At 42.0% G+C, this 18,497-nt stretch overlaps 1 protein-coding gene across 3 annotated transcripts; it reads left to right on the top strand.

Moving 5' to 3' along the window:
• Nucleotides 1–10,789: 10,789 nt before the first annotated feature.
• On the top strand, nucleotides 10,790–17,250 carry LOC133714414 (putative RING-type E3 ubiquitin transferase C3H69). Of its 3 annotated transcripts, XM_062140527.1 has the most exons (9): nucleotides 10,790–11,113; nucleotides 11,780–11,867; nucleotides 11,975–12,771; nucleotides 13,111–13,180; nucleotides 14,838–14,982; nucleotides 15,772–15,860; nucleotides 15,940–15,999; nucleotides 16,175–16,259; nucleotides 16,696–17,250. In XM_062140527.1, exons 1-6 carry the CDS (start codon nucleotides 11,103–11,105, stop codon nucleotides 15,825–15,827), a joined length of 1,167 nt encoding a protein of 388 aa, XP_061996511.1. In that variant the 5' UTR covers nucleotides 10,790–11,102; the 3' UTR covers nucleotides 15,828–15,860; nucleotides 15,940–15,999; nucleotides 16,175–16,259; nucleotides 16,696–17,250. The 3 variants fall into 3 exon arrangements, with proteins under 3 accessions (XP_061996511.1, XP_061996512.1, XP_061996510.1); XM_062140528.1 differs by lacking the exon at nucleotides 14,838–14,982; XM_062140526.1 differs by lacking the exons at nucleotides 15,772–15,860; nucleotides 15,940–15,999; nucleotides 16,175–16,259; nucleotides 16,696–17,250 and having other exon boundaries at nucleotides 10,791–11,113; nucleotides 14,838–15,399.
• Nucleotides 17,251–18,497: the final 1,247 nt, after the last annotated feature.

Here is an 18,497-nt window from a genome sequence, read left to right as displayed (position 1 = left end):
TTCATGGCTTGCGCGGCCTGACCCGCCCGACGATCCGGTCGTCGCTGTCCTAGAACCTATTGACGTCGATTGGCGAATTCCGTTGATCGCTTACCTCAAGCATCCAGATCTTACGACAGACAGGAAGGTTCGTTTTCTTGCCTTGAACTACTTCCTCAGGGGCGATGAGCTGCGACGACGTGGGGAAGATGGCATGGACTTCAGATGTGTCTATGGCAGCGAAGCAAAACGGCTAATGCGCGAGGCCCATACAGGAGTATGCGGCGCCCATCAAGCGGGCCCTAAGATGCGTTGGCTTATCAGGAGACATGGCTACTATTGGCCTGGCATTTTGAAGGATTGTATCACGTTCGCAAAAGGATGCCAAGATTGCCAGGCACATGGTCCAGTGCAGCACATCCCCAACATTCCCATGCAGCCTATTATTAAGCCTTGGCCTGCGCGCGGTTGGGCATTGGACTTGATTGGGATGATTCACCCCCATTCTTCCCTTCAACACAAGTTCATCATCGTGGCCACAGACTTCTTCACCAAATGGGTCTAAGCTGCACCTTTGAAAGAGGCTTCTGGTGCCACCATTCGCCAATTCATTTTCCAGCACATCATCTGCAGGTTCGGTATCCCTGAAGTGCTCGTTTCCGACAGGGGGGCAGCGTTCATGGGCGGTGAGGTAGAGACACTTGTCAACGAGTTGGGCATCCAGTTCATCCACAGCACTCCATATTATGCTCAGTCCAACGGTCAAGCAGAAGCCAGTAACAAGATTATTATCACCCTTCTCAAGAAGATGCTTGTTGAAAACCCTCGCCAGTGGCACAGCACGCTGTATGAGACATTATGGGCTTCTCACACTTCCAAGAGGAATCCCACTGCTACAACACCCTATGCACTCATGTTTGGTCATGACGCAGTTTTACCCTTGGAACTCAACGTTCAATCCTTGCGAGTCCAAGATCAGCATCACTTGATAGGCGAAGACTATGTCCAAGCGATGTGGCAAGAGCATGAGGACCTCAGCGAGCAGCGCTTAACAGCTTTGGATAATTTGGTAATGGAAAAACAGCGTGTTGCTCGCGCCTATGACAAGAGGACGCGTGGCCGTAGTTACAAAGAAGGTGACCTTGTTTGGAAGACTGTTCTTCCCTTTGGTGAGAAGTTGACAGGTCGTGGTAAATGGACCCCGCGATGGGAAGGACCCTTTGTTGTTCACCGCATTCTGGAGCGCGGGGCCTTTCACCTCAAAGATTTGGACGGTGACATCCATCGCAACCCCATCAACGGACGATTCCTGAAGAAATATTACCCTAGTGTTTGGGAGTTCGAAGACCCTCCAGATTCCCCTTCTCAGACAGGGGGGCAAACATAGTCTTCGTCAGTTCCCAACATCCATTCCTACTCAGGCCTTTCTTGTGGCCTTCGCATCCTGTCTTCCCTTCACCTACGAACCCTAGGGGGGCAACATCCTATATATTCAGGCCTTCACAGAGGCTGTATATTGTAGCAATACTTTTTGTAGCAATTTTTATTTTCAAATTTCTTGACAAGATGTGTTAAGAATATATATATATGTAATGGCCTATGCATGAGGCCTTATTTTATAACAGTTTCTTTTGCAATAATACTCAGAAACTTTCATTCATAAAGTGGCTTTGCGGCCAGAAGCAGTACAAATCGAAACTATTACATTTTGCAGGGTACAAGGCCAAAAGTGGCCCACAAATCATAAGAGTTGCTGAAGTCTTGAGTCTTGCGGCGACAAGGGGGCGGTGCTATGATCAAGAGTACTCTTCCTCTCCCTCTCTTCACCCACATGTCTTATCTGATCTGAGTCGCAGCTGCTCTCATTGTACTGAAGATGGAGGGAAGGAAATAATCCATTACCTTCCGGGATGGAGATGGTCTGCAGGAGAGCGCGACTCACAACCACATCTACCTCTAGGGGAAAAACATATGTCAGACAGTCTGTCCCTAGAGGTAGGCTGCGAAAGAAGAACGCTCGGCCTCGAGTGGCCGCCCGCTCTTCTCCCGCCTGCTCCACGCGAGAAATCTGAGGAGAGGGATCACTCAGAATCTCGTTCCGCCGCGTTAGGAGCGCCGCGTGTTCTTCAGCCTAACTGAAACCGGAGATTCCTATCCGGATTTCCAGAGACCAAAGACATGCGGATGGACCTGAGATTAGGCCATGAGACCTACCCAGGTATTGAGATTAAGCCATAAGACCTAAGGATTTGGGTTTGAGGTTGAGATCGTGAGGAGAAGATTTCAGAAACAGAAGAAAGAGAAGTAGGGTTTGTGACACTATTACTGGGAAAGCCATATTCGCTTGAGTTTTTCTTCTCACAAGCACAGGTATTTATAGGACCAGTTTCAGTGGTCTCGACTCTAAGAGGGGCAGTTGAAGTACGTTCAACGCCATCAATAAGAGTGTCGATGGAATTGAATGCAAAGATCTCGGAAATGAAGATGATTGAAAGCGCGTGGGAAGCGGGGCAATTTTCAAGGAGATAACCGCTTTGTTTCGAGAATATCTTTTCAAACAGTTTCAACAGCAATAAAGGTGGATTAAACGCTAAACTGCCAGAAAATCTGAACATGTATTTGGGCCAAGCAAGGTGGGCTAAATATTTTAGATATTAATAATAATATTGTTCATACAAATATGGGCCCAGTAATGGAATAACTAGGGGCCCAAAAGTCTCCGGCCTGCTCGGGTCAAGCGGAGAAAGAGCTCATCCAGTCAAAAGTTAGCATCCGCAGCAGCTTGAGCGGCTTGTTGGGCTGCCACACGGGCTTGGGCCAGTTCTTGGGACAGCGTCTCGAAGGCAGCGAGGGGTTGTTCCAATTGAGGCTCCGCGTGGGCAAACATAGCAGTGACCTCGATCAAGCGGGCTTGAAAAGAAAGAATCTGGGATCTCAGGTGGTTCCTCTCAAGTGTCAGATCCCTGATGAGATCAGCCTGATCACCCAAGAAACCGCGGGCATTGTCAGTTTGATGAGTAAGAGCTTGGTAGTGTGTTTCAGTCTTTTTAGTCTGCGCGTTAGCGACTGCCCTTTCGTTAAGCCCTTGTGGGAGATCTTGCAGCAGTCCATCAACCTCTTGGAATTGTTCTTCAGTGACAGCGCCCTCGCAAAGAAGCACCCTCAGATACTCCAAAACTCTCGCGGGCGCGCCAGGAATCAGTATATCGGGACCCAAGAGGCGACGAAGACCTTCTCTGGCTTCATCTACAACCCCAGGTGGGGTCACTTCGAGCACGCAAGCTAAACGTTCTAAAGTGGATGGAGTAGGGGGCTCAGCGTCAGGGGCCTCAGGAGGCTCTGAGACAGGTATAGCTTCAGGCACTGGTTCATGAAGTTCTTCAGGTTCCCCAGCTTCAATGACTTGGGGGGCATGGGGAGCAGGTTCTTGGCCAACCACATTAGGAACAGGTTCAGCAGGATCCTCGTTCGCTATTTCTTCTGCTGCTACTTCCGCGTTTGGACCCTAAAAAAAAAAAAAAAAAAAAAAAAGATGCACTTTCAGAATAACCAAGCCAAAGGTAAAAGATGAACATTTTTGATTAAGAGAGTTACCTCTTCAACTGCTGGCTCGCGGAAATCTACCATTGGCGCTAGAGCAGCTTCACCAAGGATTGGATCCAGGTCAGGCACCGTCGATGCCAGAAGGGGAATGGGCTCCTCGCGGAAGGTAGGAAGGAGAGACATCCTGTCTTCAACCTCAGGCGGACCGTCAACTATAACTGGTTCTAGAATTACAACCAACTGCATTTGGTTTGCCGCATTGATCGCAGAGGGAGGGCCACCATCGGTCTCTTGGGCGTTTGTACCAGATACACCCTCGCTGGCAGCAGAGGATCCTTCCCCAATTGGCCTTGAAAGCCTGCGGCGAACCTGAAGCAGAGAAACGTTATAAACCATACATAACAAGACAAGGCATCAATGTTTCCGGGAGAGAGGCATTACCAGTCGATCAGCGGCTGGTTCGTCTTTTGCCCATGGATCAGTTCTGAGCTCAGCGCGACTGCGTTTGCGTGCCAGAGCAGCGGCAATCTGTCAAGATTTAAACAAAGTCAATTAGACGTCGAGAAGGCTGCTAAAATAAAGAAGGTTCTAAAGCGAGAATCCTTACAGTCTGAGGATTATCATCGTCAGAGGAAGTGTCCTCTACTTCAGGCCTGATCAGTACTGCTTTTTGTTTAGCAGCTGGACCGGTGGCCGGAGGAACACCCACTGCGCAACTGCCTGAAGGTGGTGCGCGTCCCTGCTATAAATTTCGAGTTAGGGGACAGAGGTGGAGGTGATAAAGGAAACAAAGGAACACATCAAGGCAAGTACCTCTGGAGGTTGCTCGCGAATAACAATACCAGCTTGAACCAAGCGCGGGGCTCGCGAGGGTCGCGGAGCCGGTTCGGGTGGTGGAGGTCTTTCTTCATCTTCATGAAAGCGAGCGAGTGCTTCAGTATCAGCATCATAAGGATACCTCAAGTCTTCGAAGATGGCCGCGAAGAGTTCGTCGTCCCTTTGCCTCCAGCAGTTAACAGAAACTTCTTTCCACCATTGATCATAATCTTCAGCGGTCCCATCCACGGGGACGATATTATTAGCCCAGTTTGGGAGGTCGACCAGTGCGAGCATGCTTTGCTCTGGAGGAGCCCCATCAGAGGGACCAATTCGTCGCCAAGAGGTATAGAAATTCCAGGCATCATAGAGGGGAAAAGGCACCAGCTGAATAAGACCAAACTGGCGGGCAAAATGGTTGGGGGCATAGAGCTCATAACTGAGTTCATCAACAACGAGCCTAATGTCTGAACAAGAGATCGCGCGGCGAAAAGCCAAGCGCGCGCGATCATTATAGTTGGGAGCCCCAGGAAGAAATCCGTTTTGAAGAGGAGCAGGGTATCTCCTACTGAGTATTAAATCACAATATGGCATTTCGTGCAGGAGATACAAGTATGAGAAGCATTCAGAATAGGGGGGAGATATGTACCTCGCATCGCGACAAAACCAATGACCAAGAAGGGCATTAGTCGGTGGTAGTAGTGGAATATCGTCGCGGCGGAAAAATGAAAAATAAGTTTGAATCCAGAAATCAAGGATCCAAAAAGGGCCAGAAATGCTGGTCTCAAAAGGATGCATAGTGGCCTGATATAGAGTACGGTAGAGGGCACCCAACACTGGTTGTCCTAATCCCACGCGGCGACCATTGTAGAGGGCTGTCGCTAGAAAAGTCCAAGCACCAGTGGGCTTACAGGAGGAAGTACAGAATATGAATTTACAGAGCCAATACTCCAGAAAAGCAATGCCACCAGTAGCATTGCGCTCTTTGCGATAGAAAGTCAACCACCGCGGGTAAGAGCCGCTATGAGCACTGCGACCAGTTTGGTCCATGGTTGATGCGAAGGTGTCAGAATCGAATTGGCCATGCAGATAGGGCTCGCCATCGATGGGCAATCCAGTAATGGTGAGGATGTCCAACAAGGTTATACTCATTTGACCAAATCGGAAATCGAAGGTATTGGTAGCAGTATGCCAGAAGCAAAGGAAGGCAGCGAGTGGTGAGCGATTCCCACCGCGAGGAAGGCGAAAGCATAAATCAATAGTGTGGGTAATACCTGCCTCGTTCCAGCGAGCCAAATCTCGTGCTCTTACTTCATGATACCAGGAGAGCTCATCTTCGCTAATTTTGGATGGCCAGTGCCCTATTTTTGCTCTATGATTCTGCGCACCCCAACTGCTGAAATCCGCAGGGGTCCTCCGGAGGACTTGAGTGGGTCTACGAATGGGCAGGCTATAGAGAGTGAGAGCGTCAGCAGGAATGGAGTCTCGCGGTGTCGGACCCAGTCCGGCGTGATGATCTGAAAGCCTGAGAAGCAGAGGCCTCTGGACAGAGGTATGGATATGACAACGGCCACCGATGTTGGCTCCCCAAGTGCGAGCGACATTCTCAGTGAGCTCTCCTTCCTGATCGATAATCACCTTCTTTGGGGGAGCCATTTCTAGGTTTCTGTAAAGCGGGTATGGAGCGAGAGATTTCTGGGTTTAGGAGACTGGAAGGGTTTCTGATGTGACAGATCTCTATTTGGCTGCGGTATTTAAATAAAAGATTTTGTGAGGGAAACGATGCGACGAAAAGACGTTTTCCCAAGCGAATAGACGCTACCTTCATTAATGACATCGTTTCGATCACCAGGCATGTCGTTTTAACCCCCTTCTATCAGTTACAGCTTAGTGGGCCTGACATCGGGGCCTGGGGGCAATGTTTGAGCCCAAAAGTAATTTTGGCAAGATCCTTTAGTGGATTCAGCACAGCGGGCCGATACCTGCGGCCCAAAAATAAGCCTATTCGGGTTTGGGTTACAGCTTCACCCATTCCGTGATCCATAAGGAAAACGAAACCTTATTGGAGTCGGGTAGCGAGGATTGAATAGGGAACTTCAACCAATAATCATTCTGTGGCGAGGAGCAGTCGAAACCCTAGGTATATATACCAGGTTTCAAGGACGAATTGGAGGACCTCTAAAAAAAATCAATCAATCCCAGCGATTACAAAGCCTCCCCGGAGCAAACCTTCAACCTCGTTGAAACCCGGTGACCGCGCGTCAGTCCCAGTCTCTCCAAGAGCCGACTGTCAGCATCACCAGATCAACTCGGCGACCGTACTTTCAGTCCTAGTCTCCCCGGGAGCCGACTGCTAGCGCAACAGCCACCGTTACTACCAGCGAAGCAAGGGTAACGCCCTCGCACCCAGCGAAGCTAAAGTCACGCTTTAGCGCAACCCGTGCTTTCTCCAAACTTCCCAGTGATTGCTCTGCTTAGTCTACAACACTAAGTATCGATTCAGTGACGCGAAGAGATCACACCCAAAGTCCTTATCCGTAAGGCAAGAAGTCCTTTCTCGAAAGGCTAGAGAAGAACCCTGTGACGAGGTTGGTGCTCTCCTCGTCCACAGACGCTTGAAGAAGAAGTCAGGTCAAGGGACTACCCCAACGACTGCACCCCGCGGTTCTGGCACGCCTGCGCAATCACTCGCTCAAAAGAGACAGTTTGCAAGCCAACTGGTTTTTGCGCCAAACAGGTGTTGGTGGTGGAGAACATGGTAGCCATTGTGGGGATTATGGGATTGGATGCAGAGGTGTGACTCGTTCTTTTCTTTGTTTATCCTAATTTAAGATTTTCCTTATCCGATGTGGTGGAAGTTATATATATATATATATATATATATTATTGTATCAACTATTAAAATTATAACAGTAGTTACATCTCACCTAACAAATGAGAGATATCAAATGGTCCGGGTCCAAGTGGGATCCACCCCAAGACTGATGGTGTAGGTGGTGGCGCCTTGATTCGAGTGGCCGGGACTGGGACGGGTTCTCCCCGGCGAGGGATGGCAGAGCGGTGGCTGGGGTCGAGGTCAGGGAAGGAATGGGTGCCCAGAGTGTTTTTGGGTGCCCAACTGCGGATCTGGGCTTGTCATTGTTTGGGCCAATCAAGTTGGGCCTTGGTTTGGGCCTTATGTTCTGTCTGGATTCGTATTTGGGATCCAGGAGACTTTTTATGGGCTATTTCTTCAGCTGCACTTTGGAATTGGAATTTCTACTACTTAGGTAGAAGATTGCTCTCTACTTGATGTCTTAATTTGCGTGAAGTAGGCAAGGTCGGTCACACTACCGCCGGTTGTCTTGATAGAAGGTTACCCTCTATTCGACGCATATTTTTGAGTGGAAGTATGGTCGACCATACTATTGGTACCGTTTTACATAGCTTGGGGTATGCCCGGTGCTTCATCAAATGCTTTTTAGCATCCCTTAATATCCTTTCTAGGTTTTATTTCCGATGTCTTGTTGCATCTAGTATTGTTTCTGTTATTTTTCATCTCGAAGTAGTTTCTACTTCTATAAGTTGTAATTTTTCTTATTATTATTTTTAATAAAGTGGTTGACTATTACTCTAAAAAAAATGGTACTGGTTTTTTTTTTTTTTTTTTTTTCCTGCAAAGGGAAAATAAAGGATTTTAGGGATGAGTATTTTGTGTTTTTTTTTTTAATATTTTTTTTATGACATTAAAAGAAATTAAGTGAATTTTATTTTCATATACATATATAATACTGATTGTAAATCAAATTAAAACTTTGTATTGATAAAATGGTCTGCCTTTATTGAAATTTAGAAGGATTACATAGTACAAGTTCTGCTGCAATTGTAGCTAACAGAAAATGAAGTGATGAAAAGTAGAAGCACTCCTAATGAAAGACCTAGCCTGAATTGCTATCACATGAGCAACCTTATTGGCATTTCTCCTAGTATGAACTATTTCTATAGCTGATCGTGTAGCTAGCATCTCAACTAAATCATCGTAAATACGCCCCCAACAATGAGACATTTGATCATACGGGTCTTGTCAATTGGTGCTGCACTAAGATGGAGTCTGTCTCCATAATAACAAGTTGTAAAGCATGTTCCAGCACGTACGTGAGAGCTGCCTAGCAAGCAAGAGTCTCCGTATGTTATGGAGATCGTAGATCGCTTAAAGGGGTGCCTCATCCCACAATCATAGTACCGTTTGAGTCTTGTGTTACAAAATTTATTCCACACCTCTTCGTGTTGTGATCAAATGAGCCATCAACATTGACTTTAAGAATACCAATCAGAGCGTGTATCCACTTCTCCTCCCTTATAACCTGAGGTGCAGGAGTGATCAATATACAGTTGTGAAAACGATAATCACAAAGTCTAGAAACTGACCTGAATAAAACATCACAAGCTAGAGTGCTTTTATGCTCCCATTCCTTGTTGTTCCTCTCCTTCCGGAAACCCCACAGTAAATACATCAACTCTCATGACTCTTGTTTTGAAAGTTTCAAATACCAAGCTTCGATGTCGGTTTTGGCCAAGTTGCAACAATTGGCTTCTTAGGTTTGGAGTTTGAACCATTTTTTGGCTACACCTCCATGTTTTATGTTCTCGTTCCCTAACATTTCTGCACAAGATTTGGTTGCTCAATTGAATCGTTTTAGGGTTCAGGCAATGCCCAAGGTTGCGTCGACTCCTCCTACTCATCACGTTGTTGTGGAGACTATGGCAGTATCAAGGGCGAAGCGTTCTACCTCGATGGCTTGGTAACCTATGACAAGAGTTCCAAGTCTGTGGTGCCTCCGCCTGAGACAGTTTCCATTTTTGTGGACTTTGAATAAGCACTGGAGCTCCCTCAACAGGTTGGGATGTTGATTGTGTCTTCGCCAAAGAAAAGGAAGGTGAGACGACCTTGGGGCTTGGAACAAGCCGAAGATGGAGGTTATTAATCCTTGAAAGTTGGAGTTTGCGTCAACAATGGTGGGTACTAAGAACGCAAGGAAGAGAAGGTTTACCTTAACCGATGAGGCAAAATCCGTTATGAAAATGGTTGACGCGAAAGTTGTAGATGCTTCGAAGGAAGATGGTACGACAATAGTTTATAATAGCATTAATCTGGGAAGTCTCTTTTGCGTAGGACGGTCCTGGGTTTCCATGAATAAGTTAGGACAAACTTTAGTTTTAACTTTCAAACCTTAAGTTGCTTTAGAATGACCTAACATGACTCGTTATAGACGTAACCCTCACGGATGAGTCATGGTATATTATTGCATACTTTCATTTTTAATTTGACACCTCTTTAAACAAAAAAAGAACTTGTTGTAAAAAAAAAAAAAAACAACTAAGCATAAGATTTGATGACACACATAATTAAGGGGAGTGAAATTTGCACTCCATATTTTGCAAACCACACTCCCTTTGTAACTTTTATTCATGTAAATTACAAAGCTATCATCGTCAACTTCTTATGCTTTTCTTTAACTCCCGTCTGTGAGAGAGAACAATTTGCAGAAAGTTTCCAACACCTCTTTCTCTATCATCTTCTCTATCTCCCTGTTATCTTCTCAACCTTCTAGTCCAACCTATAATACCTATTAGAGAATAAAACTTGAACTTCTGTGCTATGGGTTTCAACAAGCCAAACTCTTAAAACCACCCAATACCCACAAAGCAACCCTGCAATCAACCAAATCCCAACTTAGAGACTGAAAAGAATTAACGTTCTCAACTTGATTCCCAACTCAAAATCTTTTGGGGTTTATTTGTCTCCCTCAAAGAAAAGAAATGCCTTCTCTTTCAGCCAACGGCCTATCTTGATAAGCATCGATATCAATCATTAGTTCATCACATCTAATGTTTCTTCAAGTTCTTTAAGAAATCAACAACCTTTCGCAATTAAGTTCAGTTTGGCTTGATCATCAGCGAAAGTGACACCAGTTTGTAGATTCCAATTTTCCAAACCTAAAGTTCCCACTGATCTCATCAGGTCTTCTAGCACAACCTGGGTTTATCGGCAAGGAAGACTGATCAGGTGAAAAAGGCAATATTGTGAACACCAAATTACATACAAGGGCTAGAATCGCCCTGGAAAAATATTTCACGGCTTAAATATATCCGGGTCTTTGAATAGCTACAGAGGCTCGACTGTCATCCGCATTGCTAGCTGAGCATATGAAAAACTGAAGACAAAAAGACAAATGAAAGAAAGAAAACAACTAGAGGTATTTCTGGAATAAAAACCAAAAGGAGTGTGGTTTGCAAAATGTGGAGTGCAAATTTCACTCCCCATAATAATTAAAGCTATTTTGGACCCAAAGAAAAATAATTAAAGCTGTAGAATGTGGGTGCATCCCACTAATATAGAGCCGCACTCCGCCACAATTTCAATATTCCTAACAAGTTACAACCCACCGTTTTGTCCGCGTCTCGCTTCGTCTTCTGTCCGTAGGGGCATTTCCGTGATTCTAACCAAAATGGATGGCGGTTTCGTCTCCTACAGCGACCGCCAAAAAAACCCTAGATACTCCCAATTTTGAGACTTTTCATTCCCCTTGGCTTTTCCTTTTCGGTTTTCTTCGGATTCAATGAATTATTAGGGTTTCACGCGCCCCTGAGGCCTCTTTATTCTTTGCTCTGTCTCTTCATTTCTCATTCCCCTGAGCCAGACAGCTTAGGGGTTCCCAATTTTTTTTTTTTTTTTTTGTTTTCTCCGAAATAGCGGTGCTATATCTCTCGGTTTCTTGATCGCCATGGCCAAAAGGTAAATTTTTCTCTTGCAATTCATCTTTGATCGTAGAAGGATTTGAATTTCTAACGCTTTGATGTCCGATTTTGAATGTGGAAGCTCGATTTTTTTGTTTGTTTAGATTGATTCCCGTGTAAAATGGAGGAGAATGATAGATAGCAGAAATTAGAATTGAAATGTTATTAGGGACCTTAAATTTGATTAATTTCTGCATCAATATCGTGTAAATTTCCCTTGTGAAAGCAAGATTTGTGTTTCTATATTTACTGGTTTTGTGAATTTGTTGTATGTTAAATTTTGTTGTGGGCAGTTTTTCATCTTTGAAATGGTTGCATAAATCCATTATGTGCAAAACAACCGAGAGTTGAGAGTTAATTTGATTTCGAATTTTAGATAGATGAAAGATAATGAGAGATTGCAAAATTTGGTTGGTTCATTTTCGACCTATGCGGCTATCATTTGTATTTGGATTGCATTTTGTGATAAATTTTTATCTGTCGAAAAGGTGGACTATTTGAACCACTATGAATTATTGGCAAGTCCTTTGTTAATGGGCACTGAAGTTCCTCTACTGACAGTAAGCGTATTACAAACGGCTTCCTCTGTTCAATTTGGTTGGTCTTTGGCTCTTTGCTGAAGGCTGTTTTTAACACTTCTGCTTGTAATTTCTGATATCTACAGGGTTCTCTGCAAGTTCTATGCCCATGGAGCCTGTTTAAAAGGGGAGCACTGCGAGTTTTCACATGATTGGAAGGATCCATCAAATAATGTAAACAACTTATTGTACTATTTTTTTTTCTCTTTCCGAATGTCCATAAAATAAGAATTTGACAGTTTTTTGTATCTTATACATTTTCTTGCTTGTTATCACAACAGATATGTACCTTTTATCAGAAAGGAGCTTGTGCCTTTGGTAGTCGATGCAGATATGAACATGTTAAAGCTTCTCGGGCTCAGTCAACTGGTTCGTCTTCATCAGCAAATTCTCATCAATCTCTGGCTTTTGATTCTGCTCTTGCTCATCCCTCGAGAACTGCATCAAGTGGAGTTGCTTTAGTCCCGGGCACTCTTTCTGAGCTCTCTGCATTTAGTAGTCCTTTCTTACCTCCCCCTAAACCTGCATGGAGTGATTCTCTGGATGATGGTGATTTTGATCACAATGAGGATGATGATGTGGGGGAGACTAGAAGTGCTAGACCAGCCGATCGTGCTATCTGTTCATTTGCTGCAGCTGGTAATTGTCCTCGTGGAGAAAAATGTCCTCATATTCATGGAGATATTTGCCCCAGTTGTGGAAAACATTGTTTGCATCCTTACAGACCTGTGGAAAGAGAGGAGCATATGAGGACGTGCGAGGAAAAGCACAAGCAACTTGAGGCATTAAAGCGTAGCCAAGAAATAGAATGCAGTGTTTGCCTGGAACGTGTTCTTTCAAAGCCTACAGTTGCTGAACGAAAGTTTGGGATACTCTCAGAATGTGATCACCCTTTTTGCATATCTTGTATTCGAAACTGGCGCAGTAGCTCCCCAACTTCTGGTATGGATGTGAATAGTGCGTTGAGAGCTTGCCCAATATGTCGGAAGCTGTCATACTTTGTGATTCCAAGTGTCATATGGTATAACACAAAAGAAGAGAAAGAGGAAATTGTTGACAGCTACAAGGCTCGCCTCAGGTAAAATTTTCTATCTAGTTGTCTTTATGCTATTTTTCCTGAAACTGGGATTTGGATAGCAGTGACCAACTTCTATCTTTGATACAGTTCACTATTTTGTTTAGAAGAGAAGTATTATAGTTTATTCTTCTAATAAAAAGTATTACTGAGCTTTTAGGATAGGAATTGGCCATGTTTTAAATTAATTTAATATGAAATTGGAAAAGTGTTGAGAGTGGAAAATTTTTGGTGTCTTATTCTCTCTATCTAGCTGTCACTTTTATTTGTTTATTTTCATCTGGTTCTGCAATTCTAATCTTACAGGTCACTTGATGGTTCTGCAATTCTTTAATCTTGCAGGTCGATTGATTGCAAGCACTTTGATTTTGGAAATGGGAACTGCCCATTTGGGACAAGCTGTTTTTATAAGGTAATTTTGTTGCTTCTGGAAATATGCTACTGCCATTGTCATTCATATTTGTTTGTTTTCTGTCGCATTGAGAGCCAGTTTCTGTGTCATGACTCATGATGAGATTGACAAGTATGTGATGGTCTGTACACTTGCTGATGTGGTTAATCTTTTCCATTAGCTATGCATTTACTTTATTTTTTTGTTTCATATAATGTTTGCTTGCTAAAAATCTTTTAGTTTTTGTTTTTTTTTTTTGCTTTCGAATTGTTGGCTTGCATATAGGGCTTCATTGAGTTTCTTATATTTCAAAACTTGTTTCTACTTTTATCTCCTCAATCAATGGTTTGATTGATCACAAGTGGATTGCCTTGTTTGTGGTTGGGTTGGGTGGCATTAATTATTTTTTTGCTGAGTGTTTTGGCATTGATCACTATATGACATACTTTGTTTTATGTTTACGCTGAATGTTTTGGCTCTGTTTACTTATGCTCTATTAGGATCAGGAAAACGTACATGTACTTTGTTTGTAGTCTACAGTTAATTAGTACACAACTGATCAGATTTGTTTAGTCTTTCATAATTTCATTTTGATTATAGAACATACCTATTTTACATTTATGCTGAATGCTATGGTTGTCTAGGGTTATGTGCTCTGTTCTATTTATGCTCAAGTTGGAGCAGGAAAAACTATATTTATTTACTACATTGACTGATTGGATTGGTCTTTTCCAGCATGTCTCTGTAGACCTTGAAGGTTTTGTTTCTTGCTCTATTTCTTTCTTGTTGGTACTGTAGGAAACATAAAAAATCTATGTATAAGTTGTGGTTGAATACATTTTTGAAATGTATCCTTAAGCCTCACACGGGCCTGTAGTGCTGCCTGCCATAATAACAAAGAGTGTCAGATAGTCGACCCTAGTACAACACATTATTCTTTTGTGTGGACTCTCTAATCATTTAAAGGACCCCGGCGACAGGTTCATAATTATTTTTGTTAACTTTCTTTTTGGGCCGTGTCTTGATACTTGCCCGGTCTTAAGAAGTTGGATAATTTCCATCTCTCTGGAGCTGGGTTCAATATCCCCCTCTTGTGAATATGGTCACATCAGAACTTGGAGGGTTTGGAACTTTTAATTTACAACTATCTTATTTCTCTTTTGACTGCAAATGATTTTGTTGTCTCAATTCTGTTGGTTGTTTGACTTCCTTTTTCAAAAGGTCTAGTTTACGTACCGGCTTTACATTTTTATTTTAAGGAAGAGGTGTTTAATCCTTAAGATAGTCAACATGGTAAGGTCTGTAGAATAGAATAGTCACCATTCTGGCCTGTAGCTAGTTATACTTGAGGAAGCTAAGGCCTGCGATATACCGAAGTGAATGTTAGTTGGATATTTATTTGAGATGGTGAAAATAATTCGTTTTTTTTATAATGCTACATTGGGGAAGTCGACTCTCTCTCTCTCTCTCTCTCTCTCTCTCTCTCCCTACCTGTGTTCCTGAGTTGGTTGATCATTGGAACTATAGTCTGCAGTGCCTTCTGAGTTTCATTTGGTTATATTGTAGGAGCACATCAGACTAGCTTCTGAATGCTGGCCATAGAATCATGTACCTTTTGTTTATCGTTTTACTTTCATCTCGGAGAGGACACCTTTAATGGATATTTGTTGTGTTCCAGCATACGGTCAAGCCGGGCTCCTATGTATGGAAATTTCACAGGCCACCTCCAAGAAGGCCACCTCCGCGCCGATCTGATACAGTGCGAATGGATGCCCTTTATGAGATGTTCGAGCACTTGGAAGAATTGGAGGATTATACTCCTGGTGATTTGGATATCCCTTTGGAAGTGCAGTTATTATTGATGCAGCTCGGTCTTTATCCAAGCGATTCGAGTGATGATGAACTGAATTATTAGCCCTTCTCTACTAGAATCCGCGAGTTGTATCTTCTTCAATTCCTTTTGGGCTTTTGGAGTTGTTGCTATTTTCTGATTGTAGTTTGTATCTTTGCAACTCCTATTTGTGAATAAAATGTAGATTTCTGCTTGGCTTGGGGTTGTGTTATCTAAATCTCCAGTATTGTGATGGAATTTTTATGTTAAGTATCTTGGAGAACATTTGTTTTTTGGTTGAATCCTTATTGCAGAGAGCTTGAAAAGTTCATATGTAAAACTTGAATCCACATCCTTTGTAATCAAAATTAAATGGAGAAAAGAACTGTTGTATGATTTCCAATCACCATGTTGTCGTGTCTAAGAAAATGGATTGTCAAATGTACATAGCCTTCACGAAAGGAGAGAAAGTCCTACTATGTTGCACATCCATCTTTTCTTTTATTTCTTGTTTGGCCTTTGTATGAGGTTTCTGTAGATGATGTTGAATTTATGACATTCTTTTCTTGTATAGTTGTGTATTCCAACTGTTTTGAGGTATCTCTGTCTCAAAGTTTGATTTGGGTGTTTTATTTATTGAGCTCTGTTTGACTGGTGCTTCTATTATACATGACAAATTGTTATCCTTGTGTCTCGTTGTGCAGTACTTCTGTGCTGGTTGTTTAACACACAAACTTGTTGCTATAATTGCGTATTGAACTTGAATGTTATCTGATTGCAGCATGCATACCGGGATGGCCGTCTAGAGGAAGTTGTGCTGCGTCACCTGGGAAATGAAGATGGTCAGACGGTGATAGCCGCAAATATTAGGTCTTACTCTGTACCCTTGATCATTTTTTTTTTTTTCATTATGTACCTTCTTTTTCGTACTAAGTTTTTGCAATTTCAGGCTGTCAGACTTTCTTAGTGATTTGCGCATAAGGTGAATAAAGTCGTCTGATATTCCAATGTAAGTTTCTAACTGGTTTGATTTATGGTTCTCGAATGTAACAGTGCATATAGGGCAGACCTCTAGTCTGAAGGTTTTTATTGTCGAATAACAGAAATATTGGCAAATTTATTCTGAAGGCTTCTGCTGTAATGAATTATGTTGCAAAATGTAATAATTCTACCTATGAATGCAGGAGTGTTGTGTGTAGCAAGAAGATATGTGCAGCTTTGATGCTGGTTTTCAATTGCTGCTAGTGGAGTACTCCAGATATCTATAAGGTGTGGTTCCAAACATATGATTCTTTTTCATATACTAAATGTCTGCAATGTTGTCTTTTCCCTTAATTATCCAATTTCTTTTGTTTTTGTCCACATTAACTCACACGTCATTGGTTCCTCCTGTTGGTTTTTACATGGAATGGCCTTCTAAGTACATGAACAGCTCTTGTTAGGTTCTTATTGTTTAAATACTTACAATGATAACCCTTTGGCCCTGATTAGGATAGGATACAGCTTTCATCTGTTATCTAGTTGAGGTCACCGGATAGAATCCTTTTACAATTTGTCATTCAGTTGTAAATTTAGAAAAAGTTAAAGGGACAAGTATTTTAGCCTTTTAACTGTACTTCTTGTGGCAAGTTGTCTATCTTTTTTTTCATTACAACAATTATAACATATATTTGTTTATTTAAAGACATATTGTTGCTTGACACAGAATATCTTGCTGGAGAATGAGACCCGGTTTGTGGGAGAAGACGTGACGTGCTTGGTTGATATTTGACAACATAATTCAAAGAATAATAGTAATTATGGAAAGGATGAGTTATGTTGAGGATTTGACAATTATATACATGCATGTGTGGCTTCAATATTCTACAGGTTGGGTATAGACAATGATTTTGAATAAAGGATGGGATATGGATAGCATGAGAATACCATTCTTGTTGAGAACTGTATATAAAGGCATACCGGCTTTGACGATTTGTCATCTTCGTTGACGGTTGTTTTTGAAAATGAAACCATGCCCTTATATTGAGGATGCTCGTGTTGTAGTTGGTCCCCTTGTAATAATCCTGGCATCTATCTTTAGATATTTAGAACTAAACCAGTGAGCAAAACTATGAGATTGCGAGTTTGCGACACAAGATATAAGCATGATAGTTAAATTTTGGCTGCCTAGAATTGTATGTTCTCTTCCACTGTTGTTTGGAATTTTCCGATGGGATCGCATTTGGAAACAAAACTCATATTTATGTCTCTCTTATCACTCTTTTAGTTTGCAGAGGTGTCACTTTGACTTCAACAATTTTTTTCTTTTTAAATTTTCAAGGAATTGAGTACTTCCTATTGATGTAGAAGAAAATCAAACTGGACTAACAAATCTCTAAGCCGCAGTCTTTGTGCCCATTCTTCTCTTAAGCCAGTGTTGTCTTAAATTATTTATTTTTATATAAAAAAAAGAAAAGAAAGGAAAACCTCATTCTCAATCGTTCTTTAATCGATGATCTTCCCTCGCATCATTTATAAAAAGTTTCTGAGCGTCTCTTTTGTAGTGATTATGTCACATTAGTCAATGTGAGTTTTGAGTGATAGATACACTAACATGAAATTTAATAATTTGTATTATATTGAACAATTGATTAACACACTCGATGAATCACATATAACTTGCTCTATGTGGCACTTTTTGACTGTTTGTTTTTATAGTAATCATGTCACATCAGTTAATACATAAAGTCAGTTCTAAGTGATACATTAACATGGAAATTTAATGATTTGTGTTATATCTATTGAATAGTTGAACAACACTTGATGAAACTTATGACAAATCTGTGTGTTCTGATGGTCTTTTTTATAGTGCTTATGCCACACTAGTTAAGTTCTAAGTGATATACCAAAATGAAAATGTAAAGATTTGTGTTGTATGTACAGACCATCGAATAATGACAAGTCACTTATAACCCACTCTGTGGCAATTTATGTTAATTCAGTTAATTTATCTGTCTTTTAAAGCGAGTTATAGGTGATACACCAGTTATAAAAATTTAAGAAATTTTTCTGCTATTGAACAATTAGCAAGAACTGAATCACAGAGTGGGGCGGATTACTGATCAATTCCTAACAATGGTATTTAAGAAAGTGGCAAGTCCTGTTGCAGCAGAAATTTGTAATGACTTGTTTTGTGTTGTATCTTCGAAATTTTCCGTCTGGGTTTGGAACTGCTGTTGTTAGTCTGTAACTCTGTATGAATGAAATTTATATTTATATTGCTTCTGGCAAAGAATAATCAAATAAAATTTCAATCCATGTAATGGTTCACCCAATAAAATTCAATACACTCTGTATTCGTATCACATGAACAAAGAATAAAGAAGAAAAATACATACATATAAATCCATGATCAGAAGAAAGAATTAATAGTAAGTAAGAAATGGATGGATGGATGAGAGAAAGCCTAGTGCTTGAAGAGAGCGAGCACAGACAGGAAAAGTGGGAGGCAGATGATCATAGCTCCAG

The sequence above is a fragment of the Rosa rugosa genome, chromosome 6, assembly GCF_958449725.1.
Source record: "Rosa rugosa chromosome 6, drRosRugo1.1, whole genome shotgun sequence".
NCBI classification, from domain to species: domain Eukaryota; kingdom Viridiplantae; phylum Streptophyta; class Magnoliopsida; order Rosales; family Rosaceae; genus Rosa; species Rosa rugosa.
Note: the sequence above shows the minus strand (reverse complement) of the source record. Positions and strands in the feature narration are given on the sequence as shown.